Here is an 18,435-nt window from a genome sequence, read left to right on the forward strand (position 1 = left end):
ACCTAGAGCCCTTAAGATACAACACACATTACCTACCATTATATTTTTACCCCTAAATATTAAAAGTTAATATAAAACTATTGTAATCAAAAGAGCGTTTTATGGGCATAAATAAATATTACTGGCAGAGAAGAGTCTAGAAACTTATACAGGTATATATAGGAATTTATTGTTTAATTAAGATGGAACTTCAAATCAGTCAGTCAGGATAGTTTATCAATAAATGATACCACAACAACTGACCGTCTTACTGGAGGAAAATTAATTGCATCCAGTACCACACTCCACATACCAATATACTGTGTGAGGATTAAGGATTAAAATGTGATTAAAAACATTTTTAGAAGAAAATTAAGAAATCTGTCTCTAATCTAGAGTTCAAAGAGAATTTTTAAGGCAAGGCAGAAAACCCAGAAATTATTTTTTAAAAAAGACTTTCCTGGCTATCTAATTGTTAAACACTATTGTAAGCAACAGCTGTTTTTGTAGCAAAATAGCTATTAATTCATCAGATGCACAAAACATTTAATAATGCACATGAACAATTCTTAGTAAAGTGTGCTAGTAAATCAGGATTTAACAGACGTTTATTAACTCCACAAAGGCCACCCACTGAAACTCACAGCAAACCTGATTACTAGAGACTCTTCAGAATCATTCCTGAGTTAAGAACGCCTGGTATCAGCGCTGTTTCACAATTTAGTACGGGAAGCCCTGGACCGTAGAAGATTGGTAAATTAAAAAGAAATACATATTTGAAGAAAAAAAACGAAAGTACAGAAAAAGGCTGTTACACTGAAAATGCAAAGGAATCAATGATCGGTGTTTAGCATGTCCAACGTAAATAAAAGCAAATAAGGTGCAATTAAGGTTAAATATGGGATTGATCGATTGGGGGAGACAGACCATTTCATGGACTGGGAGGCATATTACAGAAGAATCATGGTAAGGGCTCTAGGCAAGTGAGGACAGGCAGGCAAAAAAGCTTTTGATGAGCACCAGGCAGCCAGAGTCCCCAGTCCCAGCCTCGCCCTTCGTACGTCTAAACCCCACGCTGGGCCTCGCTCTACGTCCCCGAACCCCGCCCCCGGGTAGAGGCCCCGCCCCAGGCCGTAGCCCAGCCCACAGGCCGGCCTCCATCCTCCACCTGAGCCGCGGAGCCTGTTGCCGCCCCCCAGCCCCGCGCCAAGCGACCCCAGGGCCCATCAGCGCCCACGCGGGGAGAACTACGAGTTCTCTGCCGGAAGTGGACGGACGTGATTGGCAGCCCGAGCCCTGGAGCCCCGCCCTTTACTGCCTGAGGCAGGAAGCGGAAGTTGCGTCACTAGTTCGCGTCGTCATTTTTGTCCCGGCCTCCGCGTGTGGTGGAGTTGTTATATCGGTCATTGTGCGCTCGCCCTGTCTTCGGTGCGGCCCGAGAAGGGAGGGCCCTGGGCGCACGGAGGGCGTTACAGGACAGGTGCGGCCCGGGACCCGAGGGGCTCCGTAGAGAGGCCGCGCCTCCGCTCGTCCGCCCGGCCGCTGGGCCCCGCGCTGAGCTGGGGCGGGAAGGGCGCCGTGCGGGGCGTTGGCGTCCCCTGCGCTTCCCTGGTCAGAGCCTCCGCGTCACCTTCGAGACTTTTCCCCAGAAGGAGAAGCAGCTCCGCTGTGCGAGTCCCGTTGCTCAGGCCCCGCGCCTTCCGGTCCTCAGGACCTGCGACCCCGCCGTGTGGCTGTGAGTCCGGGGGAAAGTGGGTCAGGGGCCTCTGCTGCTTTTCCTGGGCGACAGAATGTCACCGGAGAATTTGGCCTTTGCGCGTTATTTCTGAACATTACATAAAGGTGACGCCACTTCGCTTGTTAATAACATGTCTGAGAACTATGGAGAAACATAAGGAACAAATTTTAATTTTAACTGCACACACTTGTTTTCAGAAAGAATATCCTGTCTAGTGTTTTTCTGAGTAAAAATACAGAAATATGTTTTCAAAAGTACTGTTTCGGTTTCTGTTATATTGTGTGCAGACATTTTATGTGTCTTAATTTGATTTTTACGTTGTAATTCTATTTTCTGTTCTTTTTATTTGTGCATACTGTACTGTAACATTTCTATGGGGAATGGCAGTTGTTGGAGATTCCACAAATGGTGACTGAAATTGTTTAATGAGCTAGGAACTGTGCCAGGGACAGAGAAGAAAGGCGCTCAAAGCATAGTACTGCCATCATGGGGCTTCCAGTCTCATTTAGGAATACAGATTTTCTTTCTTTTTTTCTTTCTTTTTGTTTTTGAGGAAGATTAGCCCTGAGGTAACGTCTGCTGCCAGTCCTCCTCATTTTGCTGAGGAAGACTGGCCCTGAGCTAACATCCGTGCCCATCTTCCTCCACTTTATACGTGGGACGCCTGCCACAGCATGGCTTGCCAAGTGGTGCCGTGTTCACACCCGGGATCTGAACTGGTGAACCCCGGGCCACCGAAGCGTAATGTGTGCAGTTAACTGCTGTGCCACCGGGCTGGCCCTGGAATACAGATTTTCAATGAATGCTGACAAGTTTGTGGTATGGACATCAGAAGGCTTAATATGAGGTGGCAATACATATTGGGAGGGATCAGTATTTAAGTTGTAAACCAACACCTAAGTAGGATTGACCTGGTCAGGTCCTTGAGCTGTTGTGAGGTTTGTAGAGTGGGTGAGGAAATTTCAGGTCAAGGGAACTTGATGAGCAAAATCCAGCATAGTTGAGACCTTGGTGTATTTCTTAAACTGAGGAGAGAGGGTTCGCAGAAGTGGAACAGACAGAGTGGTGGGAGATAGAGTGGAGAGCAGGGACAGGGGAGTGAGATGCTCTGGACAATATTCTAAGGCCGTGGAATCTTCTGAGATGTTTTAGCAGGAGAGTGATTTGAATCCGTTACAGCTTAAATAGAACCCACTAACTCCTGCCTTGGGAATGGACTTGAGGAAAGATGAGCATAGGCGTGGAGTCAAGATAAATCTTATGATGAATGAATTTTAAAATGCTATTATGGAACCTAGATGTGGATGATTGTTATGGGAAAGAAAATGAATGAAGTGATTTGAGAGTTTTATAGAAGGTGAAATTGAAAGAATCCAGGCATTTCCTTCATTTATTATTTACTAAAGGATATACCTCCGCTTAATGAATATTCGAGTGCTTGGTTAGTACTTAGTGAAAAAATTTAACCCAGAAGTGTTCTTAGGAAACTTGTAAACTGTTCGTGGAGGCAAACATCTCTGCAAGAAAGTAAATGAATTATTACAAATTTATTAGGGCTCTTGAGCTAAAGTAGAGGACAGTATTATTTTCTTTATCTTTATATGGAAGTGGGTGAACGTAGGAAGTAGAGTTGATGAATATTTAAGTTGTAAAAAGACGAGGCATAGGAGTTAGCCATGTGGGAAGGGACGCTAGTAGGAGATGGGAAAGCGTTCTGTATTTGGTTGGTCTCATTTTTAGGGTGAGAAAGGGGAGAGCATCAAGGGTTACGCCAGGATTTGACAGTAGAGACCTTTTATTTGGTTGGGAAAAGTGCTGAGGGAGGAAACTAATCTTCACTATATACCTGATGGGAAAAATATGTGATATCTGTTCAAGTGATATGAATCAAAAGAAAATAGAAGAAAGTGTGGATGTGTTTTAATTTTATGAGTAGTAGATTCATTCAAGGAGCTAATCAGAATCAGTAATTCACTTGTTATTATCAATGTTAGCATTATTTATGTTAATAGACATAGAGTGGTCTTGTAGTCCACCTGGAGGTTCTGTCTCCTGCCCAGCTCAGGCCTTTGATTCCCTGACTGAACATCCAGAGTAACCCCTCCTGTTTGACTTTTTATAGACACACATCTAGGGGGCTAGAATCACTCCACAGGTAAAGGACTAGAAGACTCCGCTGATAATGCAGGGTGCCAGAATGCACTGAAGGCTCGATAGTATCTATGTTACCCACTCTGTTTGTCACATGGTGTCTCAATGAGTTAGCTGTGCCATAGTGAAACAGTTGATAAGGGTTCTGAAGATAAAATTCGTGTGGATGTGCTGATACTGTGATTCTGTGAATGTCTTTCCTATCGGCGAGGAGCTCGGCTCATTGCTTAGGTCCAAAGACCTGACTAAATCTGTCCCCGAATCTCCTCTTTACTCATTTGTCTCCAGGGATCGCTGTTCTTCTCAATTGTGTATGGGTCTGTGTGAAATCAGGAGACAGAAATCACACTTTGATTTAAATAACAGAAGTTTCATATAAAGATGTAAGGTGGATTTTTAAGAGATGTCCTAGAGTTGATGGAGAGTCCCTAAGGAAAGCCAAACTTGGGGTGGGGGCTGGCCCCCCTAAGACTAGACTTCAGACCTTGATGGAGAAGGTATTGGATGGCAGCCCATTGGATGGTGAAGTTGTTTTCTAGGTTGCCAGGACCAGAGGTAGTCAGCAGTCACTGGGAAGACAGTAAGCAACCCTGTGGGTGCAGACAAGTCATGAATGGTGGGCAAAAGGATTGAGGGAGTCCAGTGCCACTATCAGTGCAAGACATAGTGCGCTAAGGATCCAGATAAGGAGGCCGTGGGAAACAACCGACTGGTGTGCAGAGAAGCCGAGGCTGGTGGATGAGTGCTCGGAAGAAGACAGTGTTCCTCTCACCCTTGTGTTCTTAAGCTAATTAAATATATTTCTGAAAACTAATACATATTGTGTTATGAACATTATTTAGCTATAATCCAGGTATACATGAAGAGTGGTGTGAAGGATCCCAGTTGCCTGTTGATCACCAATCCCTGGGTGCCTTCAGTGAGCCAGGCTCTTTGCCACTCTGTACTGGCAAACATTGGCATCCAAAACTGACGTAGTGCTACCCATGAGATGCAGAAAAGCTCTCCAAACCAAGCCAACCCTATGTCAGACAACATTTTTAAAAAAGCAGTAGTACGGGTACAGAGGTCATTATGATAAAATGTTCTGTTTCTCCAAAAATAGAAAAATTTAAATATGTATCCACTCAGTTATATTGTTTCAAATATATAAAGCTTTGCTTGACAGAATTAAAGAAATAGACAAGTCCCCAATTCTAGTGGGAGATTTTAATAAATTTTACCCATATTGTTAAACAGTAGAGGAAAAATCAATTAGGATATACTTTGGAAATGCTATGTGAACTGCCTTATGTACATTTACAGAATAGTGTGTCTAGTAACTGATGGAACTCAGAAATTGCTCTTCTTGGAGCAAGGGGGAAGGAACACACTGGAAGGAGCAAGAAGCCTTTGTAGGGAGATAACTATGTTGTGTATCTTGTTTAGGCTGGGGATTACATGAGCATAGGAGATGGTCATAACTCATCCACTAAATGCTTAAGATGTGCATATTTAATTGTACGTTAATTATATCTCAATTACAAAATAGAAAGGAGAGTAAAACATTTTATTCAGGCACCACATGACTAAACACTTTGGTGGGCCTGTTTAGCCCAAAGATCCCCATTTGAGACCCCTGGTCGAAGGACAGTTATATGAATCTGCGCACACAGTTTTTGTGACCGTATGTGTTTCTGGGTTTTTGTCTTCTGAACCGCAGAATAAGGACTGTCGGGTTGTGAGGGTGATACGGTTCATAGATAATGAAGTGTGGAATTGTCAGTGGTGGTTGTCATTTGAATACCGTTTTGTAGATCAGCATTTGGCCTGTTGGTCTGTGTTTGATTGATTACAGGTTATTGGTTTTTTGGGTTTTTTTAAATTAAGGTGATATTGATTTGTAACATATAAATTTCAGGTGTACATCATTATGTTTTGCTTTTGTATAGACTACATCATGTTCACCACCAAAAATCTAGTTGCTTGGGTCAGGCCCCGTGGCCAAGTGGTTAAATTAGCATGCTCTCCTTCAGCGGCCCAGAGTTTCACCGGTTCAGATCCTGAACACAGACATGGCACTGCTCATCAAGCCATGCTGAGGTGGCGTCCCACATGCCACAACTAGAAGGACCCACAACTAAAAATATACACCTATGTACCGGGGGGCTTTAGGGAGAAAAAGGAAAAATAAAGTATTTTAAAAAAAAAATCTAGTTGCCATCTGAAGGAGACCTGGCATGAAATGTGGTTGTGCTTGCACGCGAGGCATCCACAAAGCTGGCTGGACTTTTCTGCAAACAGAATGTTCTGCCTGGTGAACTCACAAGGCCCCAGGGAAAACATTGCTTGCAAACAAGGGTGTTTTATCAGTTCCTCAAAAGGAACAAGCCTGGGGCCTTGGGAGTTTGAAACATTATGAAGGAACCTGTTATAAACAGATGTGTAGGGGAAAGGTCATTATTGTGGGACGCTTGCGCAGGCTTAGGTCGCTGACTCACTGCTTTGGCAAAAGGCCGGCTTTGTTTAGAGGCTATAAGAATAAAGAGCTCGAGAAACTCGAGAGACTACACAGCAACCGGTGTTCGTGTTTTCATTTCGTCGGCAGCAGCCATCTGTCACTGACTCCTTTCACCCTCCCCCTACCTGATTCACCCCTGGTAACCACCAGCCAGTCTGTTCTCTATATGTATGTGTTTGTGTGTTTATCTTCCACATAGGATGGAAGTCATATGTTAATTGTCTTTCTCTGTCTGACTTATTTCACCTACTGTAATACCCTCAGGGTCTATCCACCTTGTTGCAAATAGTGAGATTTCATTTTATTTGTGGCTGAGTAGTATTCCATTTTATATAGATGCACCCACATCTTCTTTATCCATCAGCTGTTGATGGGCACTTAGGTTGCTTCCAAGTCTTGGCTCTGTGTATGATGCTGCAGTGAACATTGGGGTGCATATATCTTTTTGAATTATTGTTTTTGAGTTCTTTACGTAAATATCCAGAAGTGGAATAGCTGGATCATATGCTACTTTCTATTTTTAACTTTTTTGAGGAATCCCCATACTGTTTTCCATAGTGGCTTCTCCAATTAACATTCCCACAGGCAGTGTATGAGCATTTGCTTTTGTTGCTGTCCTCTCCAACACTTGTTATAGCTTGTCTTTTTAATAGCCGTTCGGACGGGTGTGCGGTAATATGTCATTGGAGTTTTGATTGTATTTTCCTGATAATTACTGATGTTGCATATCTTTTCATTTACCAGTTGGCCGTCTTTATATTATCTGTAGAAGCTATCTTTTCATATTTTCTGCCCATTTTCTTTTTGAGTTATTTTATTAATAACATATTAGACATATTGGCTTATGCTATTGTGTAAATTTCAGGTGTACATTATTATATTTGAGCTTCTATATAGACTGCATCATATTTACCATCAATAGTCTAGTTTTTATCTGTCACCAAACTCATGTGCCCCTTTAGCCCTTTCACCTTCCCCCACCCCCTTCCCATCTGGTAACCACCAATCTGTTCTCCTAATCTATGTGTTTGTTAATTTTCCACATATGAGTGAAGTCATGCTCATGATTGTTTTTTTCTGTGTGACATTTCACTTGCATAATACCCTCAAGATCTATCCATGTTGTCACAAGTGGCACGATTTTGTCTTTGTTAATGTCTGAGTAGTATCCCATTGTATATATACCACATTTTTATCCATTCATCTGTTGATGGGCACTTGGGTTGCTTCCACAACTTGGCTATTGTGAATAATGCTGTGGTGAACATAGGGATCATATTTCTTTTTGAATAAGTGATTTCATGTTCTTTGGATAAATACCCTATAGTGGAATAGTTGGATCATATAATATTTCTGTTTTTAATTTTTTTTGAGAAATCTCCATACTGTTTTCCAGAGGCCACATCAGCTTGCATCCCACCAGCAGTGGATGAGGGTTCCTTTTTCTCCACATCCTCTCCAACATTTGTTACTCTTTCTCTCGTTAATTGTAGCCATTCTGAGGGGTGTGAGTTGATATCTCAATGTAATTTTGATTTGCATTTCCCTAATAATTAGAGATATTGACCATGTTTTCATATGCATGTTGGTCATATGTATATTGTCTTTGGAAAAATGTCTGTTCATATCCTCTGCTCATTCTTTTGATCGAGTTGTTCATTTTGTTGTTGTTGAGTTCTATGAATTCTTTGTATTTTGGAAATTAACACCTTGTCAGATGACTTGTAAATATTTCTCCCAGTTGGTAGGTTGTCTTTTTGTTGTGTTGATGATTTCCTTGGCCGTGCTGAAGATTTTAGTCTGATGCAGTCTCACTGTTTTATTTTTTCTTCTTTTTCCTTTGGCTGAGTAGACATGTTATTTGAAAAGACTGCTAAGACCAATGTCAGAGTACTGGCTATGTTTTCTTCTAGGAGTTAGATGGTTTCAGGTCTTTCATTCAAGTCTTGAATCCGTTTTGAGTAAGTTTTTGTGTATGGCATAAGATAAGGGTCTACTTTCGCTCTTGCATGTGGCTGTTCAGTTTTCCCAACACCATTTATTGAAGAGACTTTACTTTCTCTATTGTATGTTCTTGGCTCCTTTCTCAAAAATTAGCTATCCATAGATGTGTGGGTTTATTTCTAGGCTCTCAGTTCTGTTCCATTGATCTGTGTGTCTGTTTTTCTGCCAACACCATGTTGTTTTGATTACTATAGCTTTGTGGTGTATTTTGAAATCAGCGAGTGTGATACTTCCAGCTTTGCTCTTTTTTTCTCAGGATTGCTTTGGGTATTTGGGGTCTTGTGCTATTCCATATAAGTTTTTGGATTCTTTGTTCTGTTTCTGTGAAGAATGTCATTGGGATTCTTATTGGGATTGCATTGAATATATAGATCGCTTTAGGTAATAGGCACATTTTGACTGTGTTAATTTTTCCAATTCCTGAGTTTGGAAAATCTTTCCATTTCTTTATATCTTTAATTTCTTTCAACAGTATCTTACAGTTTTCAGTGTATAGGTTTTTCACATCCTTGGTTAAATTTATTCCTAGTTATTGTATTCTTCTTGATATGATTGTAAATGGAATTGTATTCTTGCTTCTCTTTCTTCCAGTTGTTTGTGTATAGAAATTCAACTGATTTTCACATGTTGATTTTGTACCCTGGAAGTTTTCTGTATTTGTTAATTATTTCTAATAGTTCTTTTGGTGGATTCTTTAGGGTTTTCTACATATAGAAACATTTCATCTGGAAATACTGATTAGTTTTACTTACTCCTTTCCAATTCCGATCCCTTTTCTTTCTTTTTTTGTCTAATTACTCTGGCTAGTACTTTCAGTGCTGTGTTGAATAAGAGCAGCAAGAGTGGGCATCCTCATCTTCTTCCTGTTCTTAGAGGAATAGCTTTGTTTTCCAGCATTTAAGTATGATGATGTGTGAGTTTGTGGTATATGGTGTTTATTATATTGAGGTACTTTCCTTCTATACCCATTTGATTGAAAGTTTTATCATAAACAGAGGTTGAATCCTCTCAGATTATTTCTCAGCATCTGTTGAGGTGATCCTCTGATTTTTAGTCTGCATTTTGTTAATGTGGTGTTTTGCATTGATTGATGTGCAGATGTTAAACCATCCCTCTGTGCCTGGAATGTGATCCTTTTAATGTATTGCTGTGTTCAGTTTCGTACTTTGTTAAGTATTTGTACATGTGTGTTCATCAGTGATGTTAGTCTGTAATTTTCCTTTTTTGGGTTGTCATTAGTGGATTTTGGTATTGGGATAATGCGGGCCTCGTAAAATGAGTTAGGAAACATACCATCTTCTTCAGTTTTTTGGAAGACTTTGAGAAGTTTAGGTAGTAACTCTTTGAATGTTTTGTAGAATTTACCAGAAAAGCCATCTGGTCCTGGCCTTTTGTTTTTAGGGAGATTTTTGATTACTGTTTCAATCTCTTTGCTTGTGATAGGTCTGTTCAGGTTCTCTGTTTTTTCTTGATTCAGGTTTGGGAGGTGGTATGACTCTAAGAATGTATCCATTTCTTCTAGTTTATCTGTTTGTTGGTGTATAGCTTTTCATAGTTTTTTCTTATAATCATTTATATTTCTGTGGTGTCTGTTGTAATTTCTTCTGTTTCATTTGCCCTGAGCCAACTTCTGCCAATCTGCCCCTTTTTTGTATGTGTGCCGCCAGCGCAGTGTGACCACTGACAGACAGTGGTGTTGGTCCACGCCCAGGAATCCAAATCCCGGCTGCCAAAGTGCAGCACGCCACATTTAGCCCCTAGCGCCCCAGGGCTGACCCATCCTCTTTCATTTCTGATTTTGTTTATTTGAGCCTTCTCTCTTTTTTGTAGTGAGTTTAGCTAAGGGTTTGTGAATTTTGTTGATCATTTTGAAGATCCAGCTCTTAGTTTCATTGATCTTTTCTGTTGTCTTTTTAGTCCTATTTCATTCATTTCCATGATTTTTATTATTTCCCTCCTTCTACTGACTTGGGGCCTTGTTCTTTTAATAATTCTTTTAGGTGTAGTGTTAGATTATTTGAGATTTGTCTTATTTCTTGAGGTAGTGGTGTATTGCTTTAAACTTCCCTGTTAATACCACTTTTCCTGGGTGTCATAGGTTTTGATATGTTATGTTTTCATTTTTTCTGTTTCCAGGTATTTTTCAAATTCTTCATTGATCTCTAACTGTTCATTAGCATGTTGTTTAGTCTGCACATAGTTGTAACTTTTCTAGCTTTCTTCTTGTAAGTGATTTCCAGTTTCATACCATTGTGGTCAGAAAAGATGCTTGATATGATTTCAGTCTTAAATTTATTGAGACTTGGTTTGTTTCCCAGCATATGGTCAGTCTTTGAGAATGTTCCATGTGCCCTGGAGAAGAATGTGTATTCTGCTGCTTTTTATGGAATGTTTTTTATATCTATCATGTCTCTCTGGTGTTTTGTTTCATTTAAGGCGAGTGTTTCCTTTTTACTCTCTGGATGATCTATCCATTGATGTTAGTGGTTATTGTAGTCCCCTACTATTACTATGTCCCTTTAGCTCTGTCAATGGCTGCTTTGTATACTTTGGTATCCGTATGTTAGGTGCATATGTGTTAATTAAATTTCTGTCTTCTTGGTGAAATGGCTCCTTTATCATAATATAATGTCCATCCTTGTCTCTTGTCTTTTTTGCCTTGAAGTCTGTTTTGTCTGATGAAAGTATGGCTACACATGCTTTTTTTTGGTTGCTATTTGCTTGGAGTATCATCTTCCTTCCCTTCACTTTCTGCTGATGTTTGTCTCTAGAGCTGGGATGAGTGTCCTGGAGGCAGCATATTGCTGGGTCTTGTTTTTTAATCCATCCAGTCTCTGTGTGTCTTTTGATTGGTGAATGTGATCCATTTATATTTAGGGTGATTATTGATGTATGAGGGCTTAATACTGGCATTTTCTCTTTTGTTTTCTGGTTTTTCTGTATTTCCATTCTTTTTGGTTGTGTTTCTGTCTTCCTTTTCATTTTGGTGGTTTTCTGTGATGTGTTTCTCAGTTTCCTGTTTTTTTTATGTTTTGTGACTCTGCTCTGAATTTTTGTTTTGCTGTTACCATGAGGTTTGTATAAAAGATTTCATAGATGAGAGAGTCCTTTTTGTGCTGATGGCATCTTATCTCCATTTGCCTCTGCAGGTTCCCTCTTTTCCCTCTTCCCATTGTATATTTTTGTTGTCACAAGTTATCCCTTTTTGCATTGAGTTAGTGACCAAATTGAAATGCTTATTATCCATTTTTGCAATGTGAGTTAGTGACCGAGGTAAACTGCTTATAGTTATTTTTAATGCTTTCTTTCCACTTAGCCTTTATGTTATAATTGCATAGCAACCTATTCTGTTAGAGAGTTGAAATTTTCCGATTTTGTCTAAACTGATCATATTGCTCAAAGCTTTGTATACCTTTGTCTTCTCGTTTCAGATAGAAGAGCTCCTTTGAAGATTTCTTGTAAGGCAGGTCCAGTTATGATGACCTCCCTCAACTTTTGTTGGTGATAGCCTTTTTTCTTCTTCATATGTGAAGCATAACTTTGCTAGATAGAGTATTCTTGGCTGCCAGTATTTATCTTTAAATATTTTGAATATATCATTTCTCTCTCTCCTGGCCTGTAAAGTTCCTTCTGAGAAATCTACTGATAGCCTAATGAGGGTTTCTCTGTAAAGCATTTTCTTCTTTCTGGCCACTCTTAATATTCTTTCTTTGTCATTGACTTTTGACACTTTTAATATAATGTACCTTGGAGAAGGTCATTTTGTATTTAGAGAATTAGGTGTTCTATTAGCTTCATGTCCTTATGTATCAAGTTCCTTCCCCAGGTTTGGGAAGTTCTCAGCTCTTATTTCTTTAGCTAAGCTCCCTGCTTGTTTCTCTCTCTTCTTCTTTTTAGATACCCATTATCCTTGTGTTACTTTTCCTGATTGAATCGGATATTTCTAATAGCATTTCTCTATTTTTGAGAAATCTTAGTTCTCTCTACTTTCCACAGGAATCGTGTCTAGATTTCTCTTTCCAGTGTTTTCTACTTTACTCTTAATCTCATTTATTGTGCTCTTCCACTCCAGAATTTCCTCTTTTTATTCTTATAGAGTTTTAATGTCTTTGGTGAAGTACTTCTTCTGTTCGTTAATTTTATCCTTGAGCTCAGTGAACTGTCTTGAGTTTTCTTAAAAGTGGTTGTGTTTCTTCATGACAGGTATGTTGCATTCTCTGTCAGTTAGATCATAGTCTTCCATGACATCAAGTTTGGTTTCTGGAGAAATATCATTTTCTTTTTATGATACTGAGTTACTGTTGTTCTTCATGGCACTTCTCTGTCAGTGCATTTGGGGTAGGAAACGCTTTTCTTATTTTGGTAAGGCTTTGTTTATTTTGATTCTGAGCAGCTTCCTGTTGTATTTGTGAGCTTGAACGTTCCACCCTCCACTGTCTGTCCCAGAGGAGATGTCAGTACCTTCGTTGTGTTTTTTGTGCCTCTGAGGTTGCTGGTACCTTGCTGCCTACAATGTCACCCCCATTGTCACCAGCCTATGAGAACCTCTTCTACTTCTGGGGTTGCCTGGGTTATAGGTTCCCTCACTACAGTAGGGTACACAGGGAGAGTTGGGCAGTAGCTGGGGTCGCGAGCACCTTCACCTCGTCTGATTTGTTGGGTCTGCAGGTATTGCTGCTATAGGTTGGGGGGGGGGGGTGGAAATTGCAGGTGCAATTCTAGGGAGGACTGGAGTCATTGGGCCCATTTTCAGTGTTGCTGGCTCTCCACAGCTTGGAATGCTGCTGTCCTGTGCAACCCCTGTTTTGGGGCTCCTGGGTTATTTGGGGGTGTTGGCAGCAATACTCCTGGGGGTGCTAGATTTGCAAGTGTTGTAGCTGCTTCTGGGTTGCCCAGGTTCATGAATGACACTCTCACCACCACACTGGGAGGAGTACCTGGGTCACCAGTGCCACTGGGGCTCCCTAAGTTCTAGTCTCTGATACCTTGTGGTTCCTGGAACTTTGGGTCACATGCACCGCCACTGCTACCAGGGACCTGGGGTGTTGTATGCAGCACCTGCTGCTGGCAGGGCTGGTATCAGGGGCAGTGCCAAGGGCTGGGTCATGGGCACCACTGTGACTCTGAAACCTCAGGTCATACGTACCAACTGCCAGTGCTTGAGGATGCAGAGGGGCTGAGCCATGAGTGCTGCTGTGTCACTTGCAGTGTCTGGTCACGGGCACCACTGTCACTGCCAGGGTTATCTGGGTCTTGGATGCAGCCCCTGCTGGTGGAAGGGCCAGTGTTGGAGGTGTGGCCACCAAGGGAGAGGGAGGGGGCCGGGTTACAGGTGTCACTGCAGTTCTCAGAGGCTCCAGTCAAGGCCTGCAGGGATTGCGGGCAGCTACAGTAGCATGGCTCCTGGATTCCTGGGCTTCCAGTCATGTGTGTTACCTCAGTTCTTGGAGCCTCTGGTTGCAGGTGTAGCCACAGATCCTGGAACTTACGGTCTCGGGAGCTGCCACCTCTGCTCCCCTGGTTCCACCACATCCAGGAAGGTCCGTCAACCCACCTTCGGATGTGTAGATGTATCGATTACTTGGGTCTTCTGGCGTGCTGTGCAGAGTCCTTTGTTGGTCTATGGATGTCCTACTGGTTTCAACTTAGAGCAAGAAACCAACGGAAGAATTCAATTGCCATGATGCTGATATCACTCCAAAGGTTATTGAATTTTAACACAAAGAAGTTAACCTTCAAATGAAAAATATTAAAAGACAGTTTAAGAAACATGAAGTTAGTCTGTGGGAGAAATGAATAAATTTGAAATCCAATTGAGTGGAAAATGAAACTGATAAGTAAAATGGAAAGGTGGTTGTCTGAAAAGACTCATAAAGTATAAAAATGTTGGGCAAGCTATGATGTAGCGTTGCCCATTCCCAAGGCCAGGATGGAGCACATACGTATTTGGAGTGTTTCTAACCAAGACCTGTGAGGACTTCCCAGTACTTTAATGTTTCCGAGTTCTTTTGTATAAAGATTGATGTACTTTTTCTAATCTTTTAGGGTCAGATGTGAAAGATGTAATGATTATTTCCCTTTTCTTCCATTTTCTTGTTCAGGAACCAACAGAAAATACTGCTTTCTGTATATGTATGTGTGTGTGTGTGTGTGTAAGACACCCTTTATTTTCTTACCTGCTTATTTTCCTCTATCACTTTTGAGTTGGTCTATCAGTTATTACTTTAGTGTATCAATGTTGGATCTTGAACCCCTGTGACATGTTTTTGTACGTGTTACTGCTCTCAACTGAGTGACTAGACAGGGACATAACTTCACTATTTACTGACAGAATAAAGGAGTAAAGGAGCTTTAAGAACTTAAAGGAGGCAGGCCCAGAGCTTTAGACTTCTGCAGCATCCATCAAGGGAAGCTCAAGGGTTGACTGAATAAAATATTTCCTTTTTCTTCGCTTCATATGCTCAGGAACAGTCTCAACCAGGGCCATCCAGTGGAATGTGTAGATCATATATGTATGGAAAATATTTAAGCATATAAAGAATATTAAAAACTTGAGATATTTTACATCACTTTCTACATTTAAAGTGTTCTAAACTCATTAGACTGTAATTTTCTGAGATATACTTGACTTGTGTTCAGATCATACAAAGTTAAGAGTTGAAAGAGTAGATTTAAATATTCAAGTTGTTCCCAGTATTTGAGTGAGCTGTAAGCTCCTACTGAGACATCTGGTACAGTGGTCCTCAGTAAATGGCAGTTGATGTTACTGATGCTCTTGTCATAGAGCGTACTGTTTTAGCAGCTTAGGTTTTCCCTGCACTATAGACTACTTTGGTCCAGACCTGAGCCGTCATGCTGGTGGTTTATCTATGAGGAGCTTAAGTGGACCAGAGAATGCAGTTCTCTAAGTCAGCTTCCCAGTATACATGCATTACAGAGAGTTGCTGCGCAATCTCATTCATCACTATTATGACAATGAACAGTCACATTCCTCAGGGCTTAAGTTTGCTTACCTATAAAATCAAACCATTATGCTTTTCCTGATGGGCAGCGTGGCCCACAGTCCCCTTTTGTGGCTCCAGGTGAGACACGACTCCTCTGACATTTGATGGCAGTGGTGTGTATTTGTGTGAGGTTTCTTGAGTGTGCAGGATATTTGGGAATTTCAATCCAGAATGGAATGACTTCCTGGCAGGTGAATGTGGGAATTATGGTCATCCCTGGGTCCTCATGTCTTCTTTCTTCTAGGTCTTCTTTCTAAGGACATTTTCTGCCTTCCTGAGGAAAAAATACAAGTAGAGAAAGGATGGCGACTGACTGTTTGACAAGTTGTTCTCAGGTAATTACAAGGTGTGTCCTTCTACAAAGTGACATATTGCATCCACCAGTTAGACATATTTCCTTCTAGGTAGACCTGTCTCCAAGGTTTCTTAAAGAAATCAAGCCACTCAAGGACTGAGTCCCTGTTGAATTCCCTCCCAAAGTGGAGCCTCTCATATTGGTTCCTGTGACTAATCTCAGTATTTCGGTAATTACTTTCTACTATTGTCTCATGATGACAACTGCATATTTTTTGTTTAGCTGGCTGCTGTGACATGGTAATGAAGAGGAAAGTGTTCTCAAAGAATTTATTCATTAATCAGCTTTTAAAAGTCTCTAGAGTTTGCTTAGGACTGTTCTGCAAGACAGAAGTTAAGATGAGAGGAGCTTTTAGCCTGGTTGTGGTGAGATAAGTTCATTTGTTAGAGATTCTGTTAAAACCATAACTGGAGTCAACCGTGAGGAGTGTTATTAGAGAGAAGAGTACCTAGGACCATTGCACCCTGGGAGAGCTGCTGAGAAAGTTTGACACCTTCTGTTCCCATTGGTCTGCCATCTTCATTCCCCAGTGAACACTGGTGGAAATGTTAGTTTACTGAAGCCAGCTTGTGTATCATGATTTAGGACTCAGTTTCCTTTGCCGATGTGGCTGTGCACTTCACTCAAGAGGAGTGGACTTTACTGGGCCTGACTGAGAAAAATTTATACAGAGACGTGATGCTGGAGAACTATAAGAACCTGACCACAGTAGGTAAGGCTGCCATCTTTCCTGTAGCCTCTTATGGACCAGAAATATATGATGTATTTACTATGTTCCATGACTGGTGATGTGGTCTGCACATAATGAAAACTAACAAACACTAGTCTCTACACTACTGGCTTTTTATCCAGTGTGATTTCTGTGAAACTGTGGTTCTAGGACTAACACCATCCCCGTCACTCTCTTAGAAATGTGCATTCTCAGACTCCACTTTTGACATAGTGAATGAAACTGTGGCACTGCACCCTGACATCTTTATTTTAATGAAAACACAGGACATGATTCTGATGGACAACGAAGTTTGACAACCACGGGTGTAGTGGTTTCTCCATGAAAACAAACATCTCTTTTTGTGCTTATTTTATTTCCTATTTCAATAAAAGTCCTAATGCTTTGTAATCTGTATATAGATATCTGAACGTGGGTTTCAGGGACCAGAGACACCTGATCTCGTGGATGCACAGAGAGAGGGGATGTTTGCATTTTTATCTCTTTTGAAATAGTTTTCCTACATTCATTAAAAATAAAGGAGCTGATCTGTGGGAAATTTGTCATCTTGTACACAGGGCTTTTCTGTTAATACATCTTTTCCTGTGAATAGGGTATCAGTTGTTTAAACCCAATGTGATCTCTTGGTTGGAAGAAGAGGAGTTAGGGACAGTGGAGAGAGTCCTCGAAGGTGAGTGATTGTGTAGAACTTCCCTGATCAATGGAAATTTCAGTGTGTTTGGAATGACAATGAGGAAGGTGTAAGACATGCTTTCTCTAGAAGGCTAAGGTCACTGGTCTCTGATGCTTTGAGGTATCATCAACTTCTCATACATTCATACTTTACATTTACTCACAATTTCCACTCATCTCATCTTGTTCTGTTTTTTTTAAGTTCATCATTTAGCATATGGTCTTTATCCAGAGCTTTCCTACTTTCTTTTCCTGATAATATTCTGTCCTTTTCCACATATTTAATTTTCATAAAATTGTATTAATCAACGAGTGAACCTTTGACTACACATCCTTAATATTGTAAACTTTTCTTCTTTGAGGAAGATTAGCCCTGAGCTAACTGCTGCCAATCCTCCTCTTTTTGCTGAGGAAGACTGGCCCTGAGCTAACATCTGTGCCCATGTTACTCTACTTTATACGTGGGATGCATACCACAGCATGGCTTGCCAAGCCGTGTCGTGTCCGCACTCGGGATCTGAACTGGTGAACCCCGGGCCACTGAAGAACATGCAAACTTAACCACTGCACCACTGGGCCAGCCCAGCATTGTAAACTTTTGACATAGCCAAGCACCTAAAATCTGTCTTGCCTTTTAATTAGTATGTTTAGTTGAGAAATAATACAAATGATCCTTACTGTTTTTAACTCCTTTAATGTACATTTCTTTCTATAAATTCCAATGTTTTCTTATTTTTTGTTTTAGAATGGGCAATACAACTGAAAACCAAAGACTCAGCAATTCAGCAGGTTAGTTCTGAGGCAAAAGCATCTGCTAGGATAGAAATGGTAAGCTCAATAAGTTTCAGAAGAGAGATTTCTTATTTTCCACATTTTAAAAGGATGAGATTTTCATTAGATCACACATGGGCACAAGTGATTGATGTGTAAGATGAGCAGCATTCACCTGAGAGAGAGCTATGTCTCTGGAGAGGTATTCTGAATGTGAGTTTAAGAATATTTTAAACCTAGCTTGAAATTTGTTGCTTCCGAATTCGCTCAAGGACTCACTCCTACTTACGTAACTTGATACTGAGTTAAATAATTCCATGAAACTTTACAGGAATCTTTTAAGATTAGACTAGATGGTATATCATTTTGGTAGAAGGATTCCCTCATTCGACTTGAAAGATATCATGGTAGGAAGTGTATGAATTTAATGGAAGTGATAGAAATCAGCATCATGATGTTTCTGTTTTGAGATGGGTAGGATAAATTAATGAGTTGGAGAAATCTTTGAATTATTCTTCTGTTCATCAACAG

The 18,435-nt window shown here is 40.7% G+C and overlaps 1 protein-coding gene across 15 annotated transcripts in view; it reads left to right on the forward strand.

The window, feature by feature from the left end:
- Window positions 1–449: 449 nt before the first annotated feature.
- LOC106824483 (zinc finger protein 426-like) overlaps window positions 450–18,435 on the forward strand; it is a 51,776-nt gene continuing 33,790 nt past the window's right edge. For 8 of the 15 annotated variants that reach the window (XR_011496130.1, XR_011496135.1, XR_011496133.1 and 5 more), the window contains exons 1-5: window positions 464–1,714; window positions 15,621–15,711; window positions 16,317–16,443; window positions 17,054–17,131; window positions 17,879–17,961. Coding sequence is in view for 8 of the 15 variants with exons in the window: in XM_070491934.1 (XP_070348035.1) it covers window positions 15,679–15,711; window positions 16,317–16,443; window positions 17,054–17,131; window positions 17,879–17,961 (321 nt within the window). In the remaining 7 variants the exon portion in view is untranslated. Of the gene's footprint in view, window positions 1,715–15,620; window positions 15,723–16,316; window positions 16,444–17,053; window positions 17,132–17,878; window positions 17,962–18,435 lie in introns of all 15 variants that reach the window. The other 7 variants (XM_070491939.1, XM_070491938.1, XM_070491940.1 and 4 more) reach the window with 5 other exon arrangements.

Source organism: Equus asinus, chromosome 20 (genome assembly GCF_041296235.1).
Source record: "Equus asinus isolate D_3611 breed Donkey chromosome 20, EquAss-T2T_v2, whole genome shotgun sequence".
Taxonomy (NCBI): domain Eukaryota; kingdom Metazoa; phylum Chordata; class Mammalia; order Perissodactyla; family Equidae; genus Equus; species Equus asinus.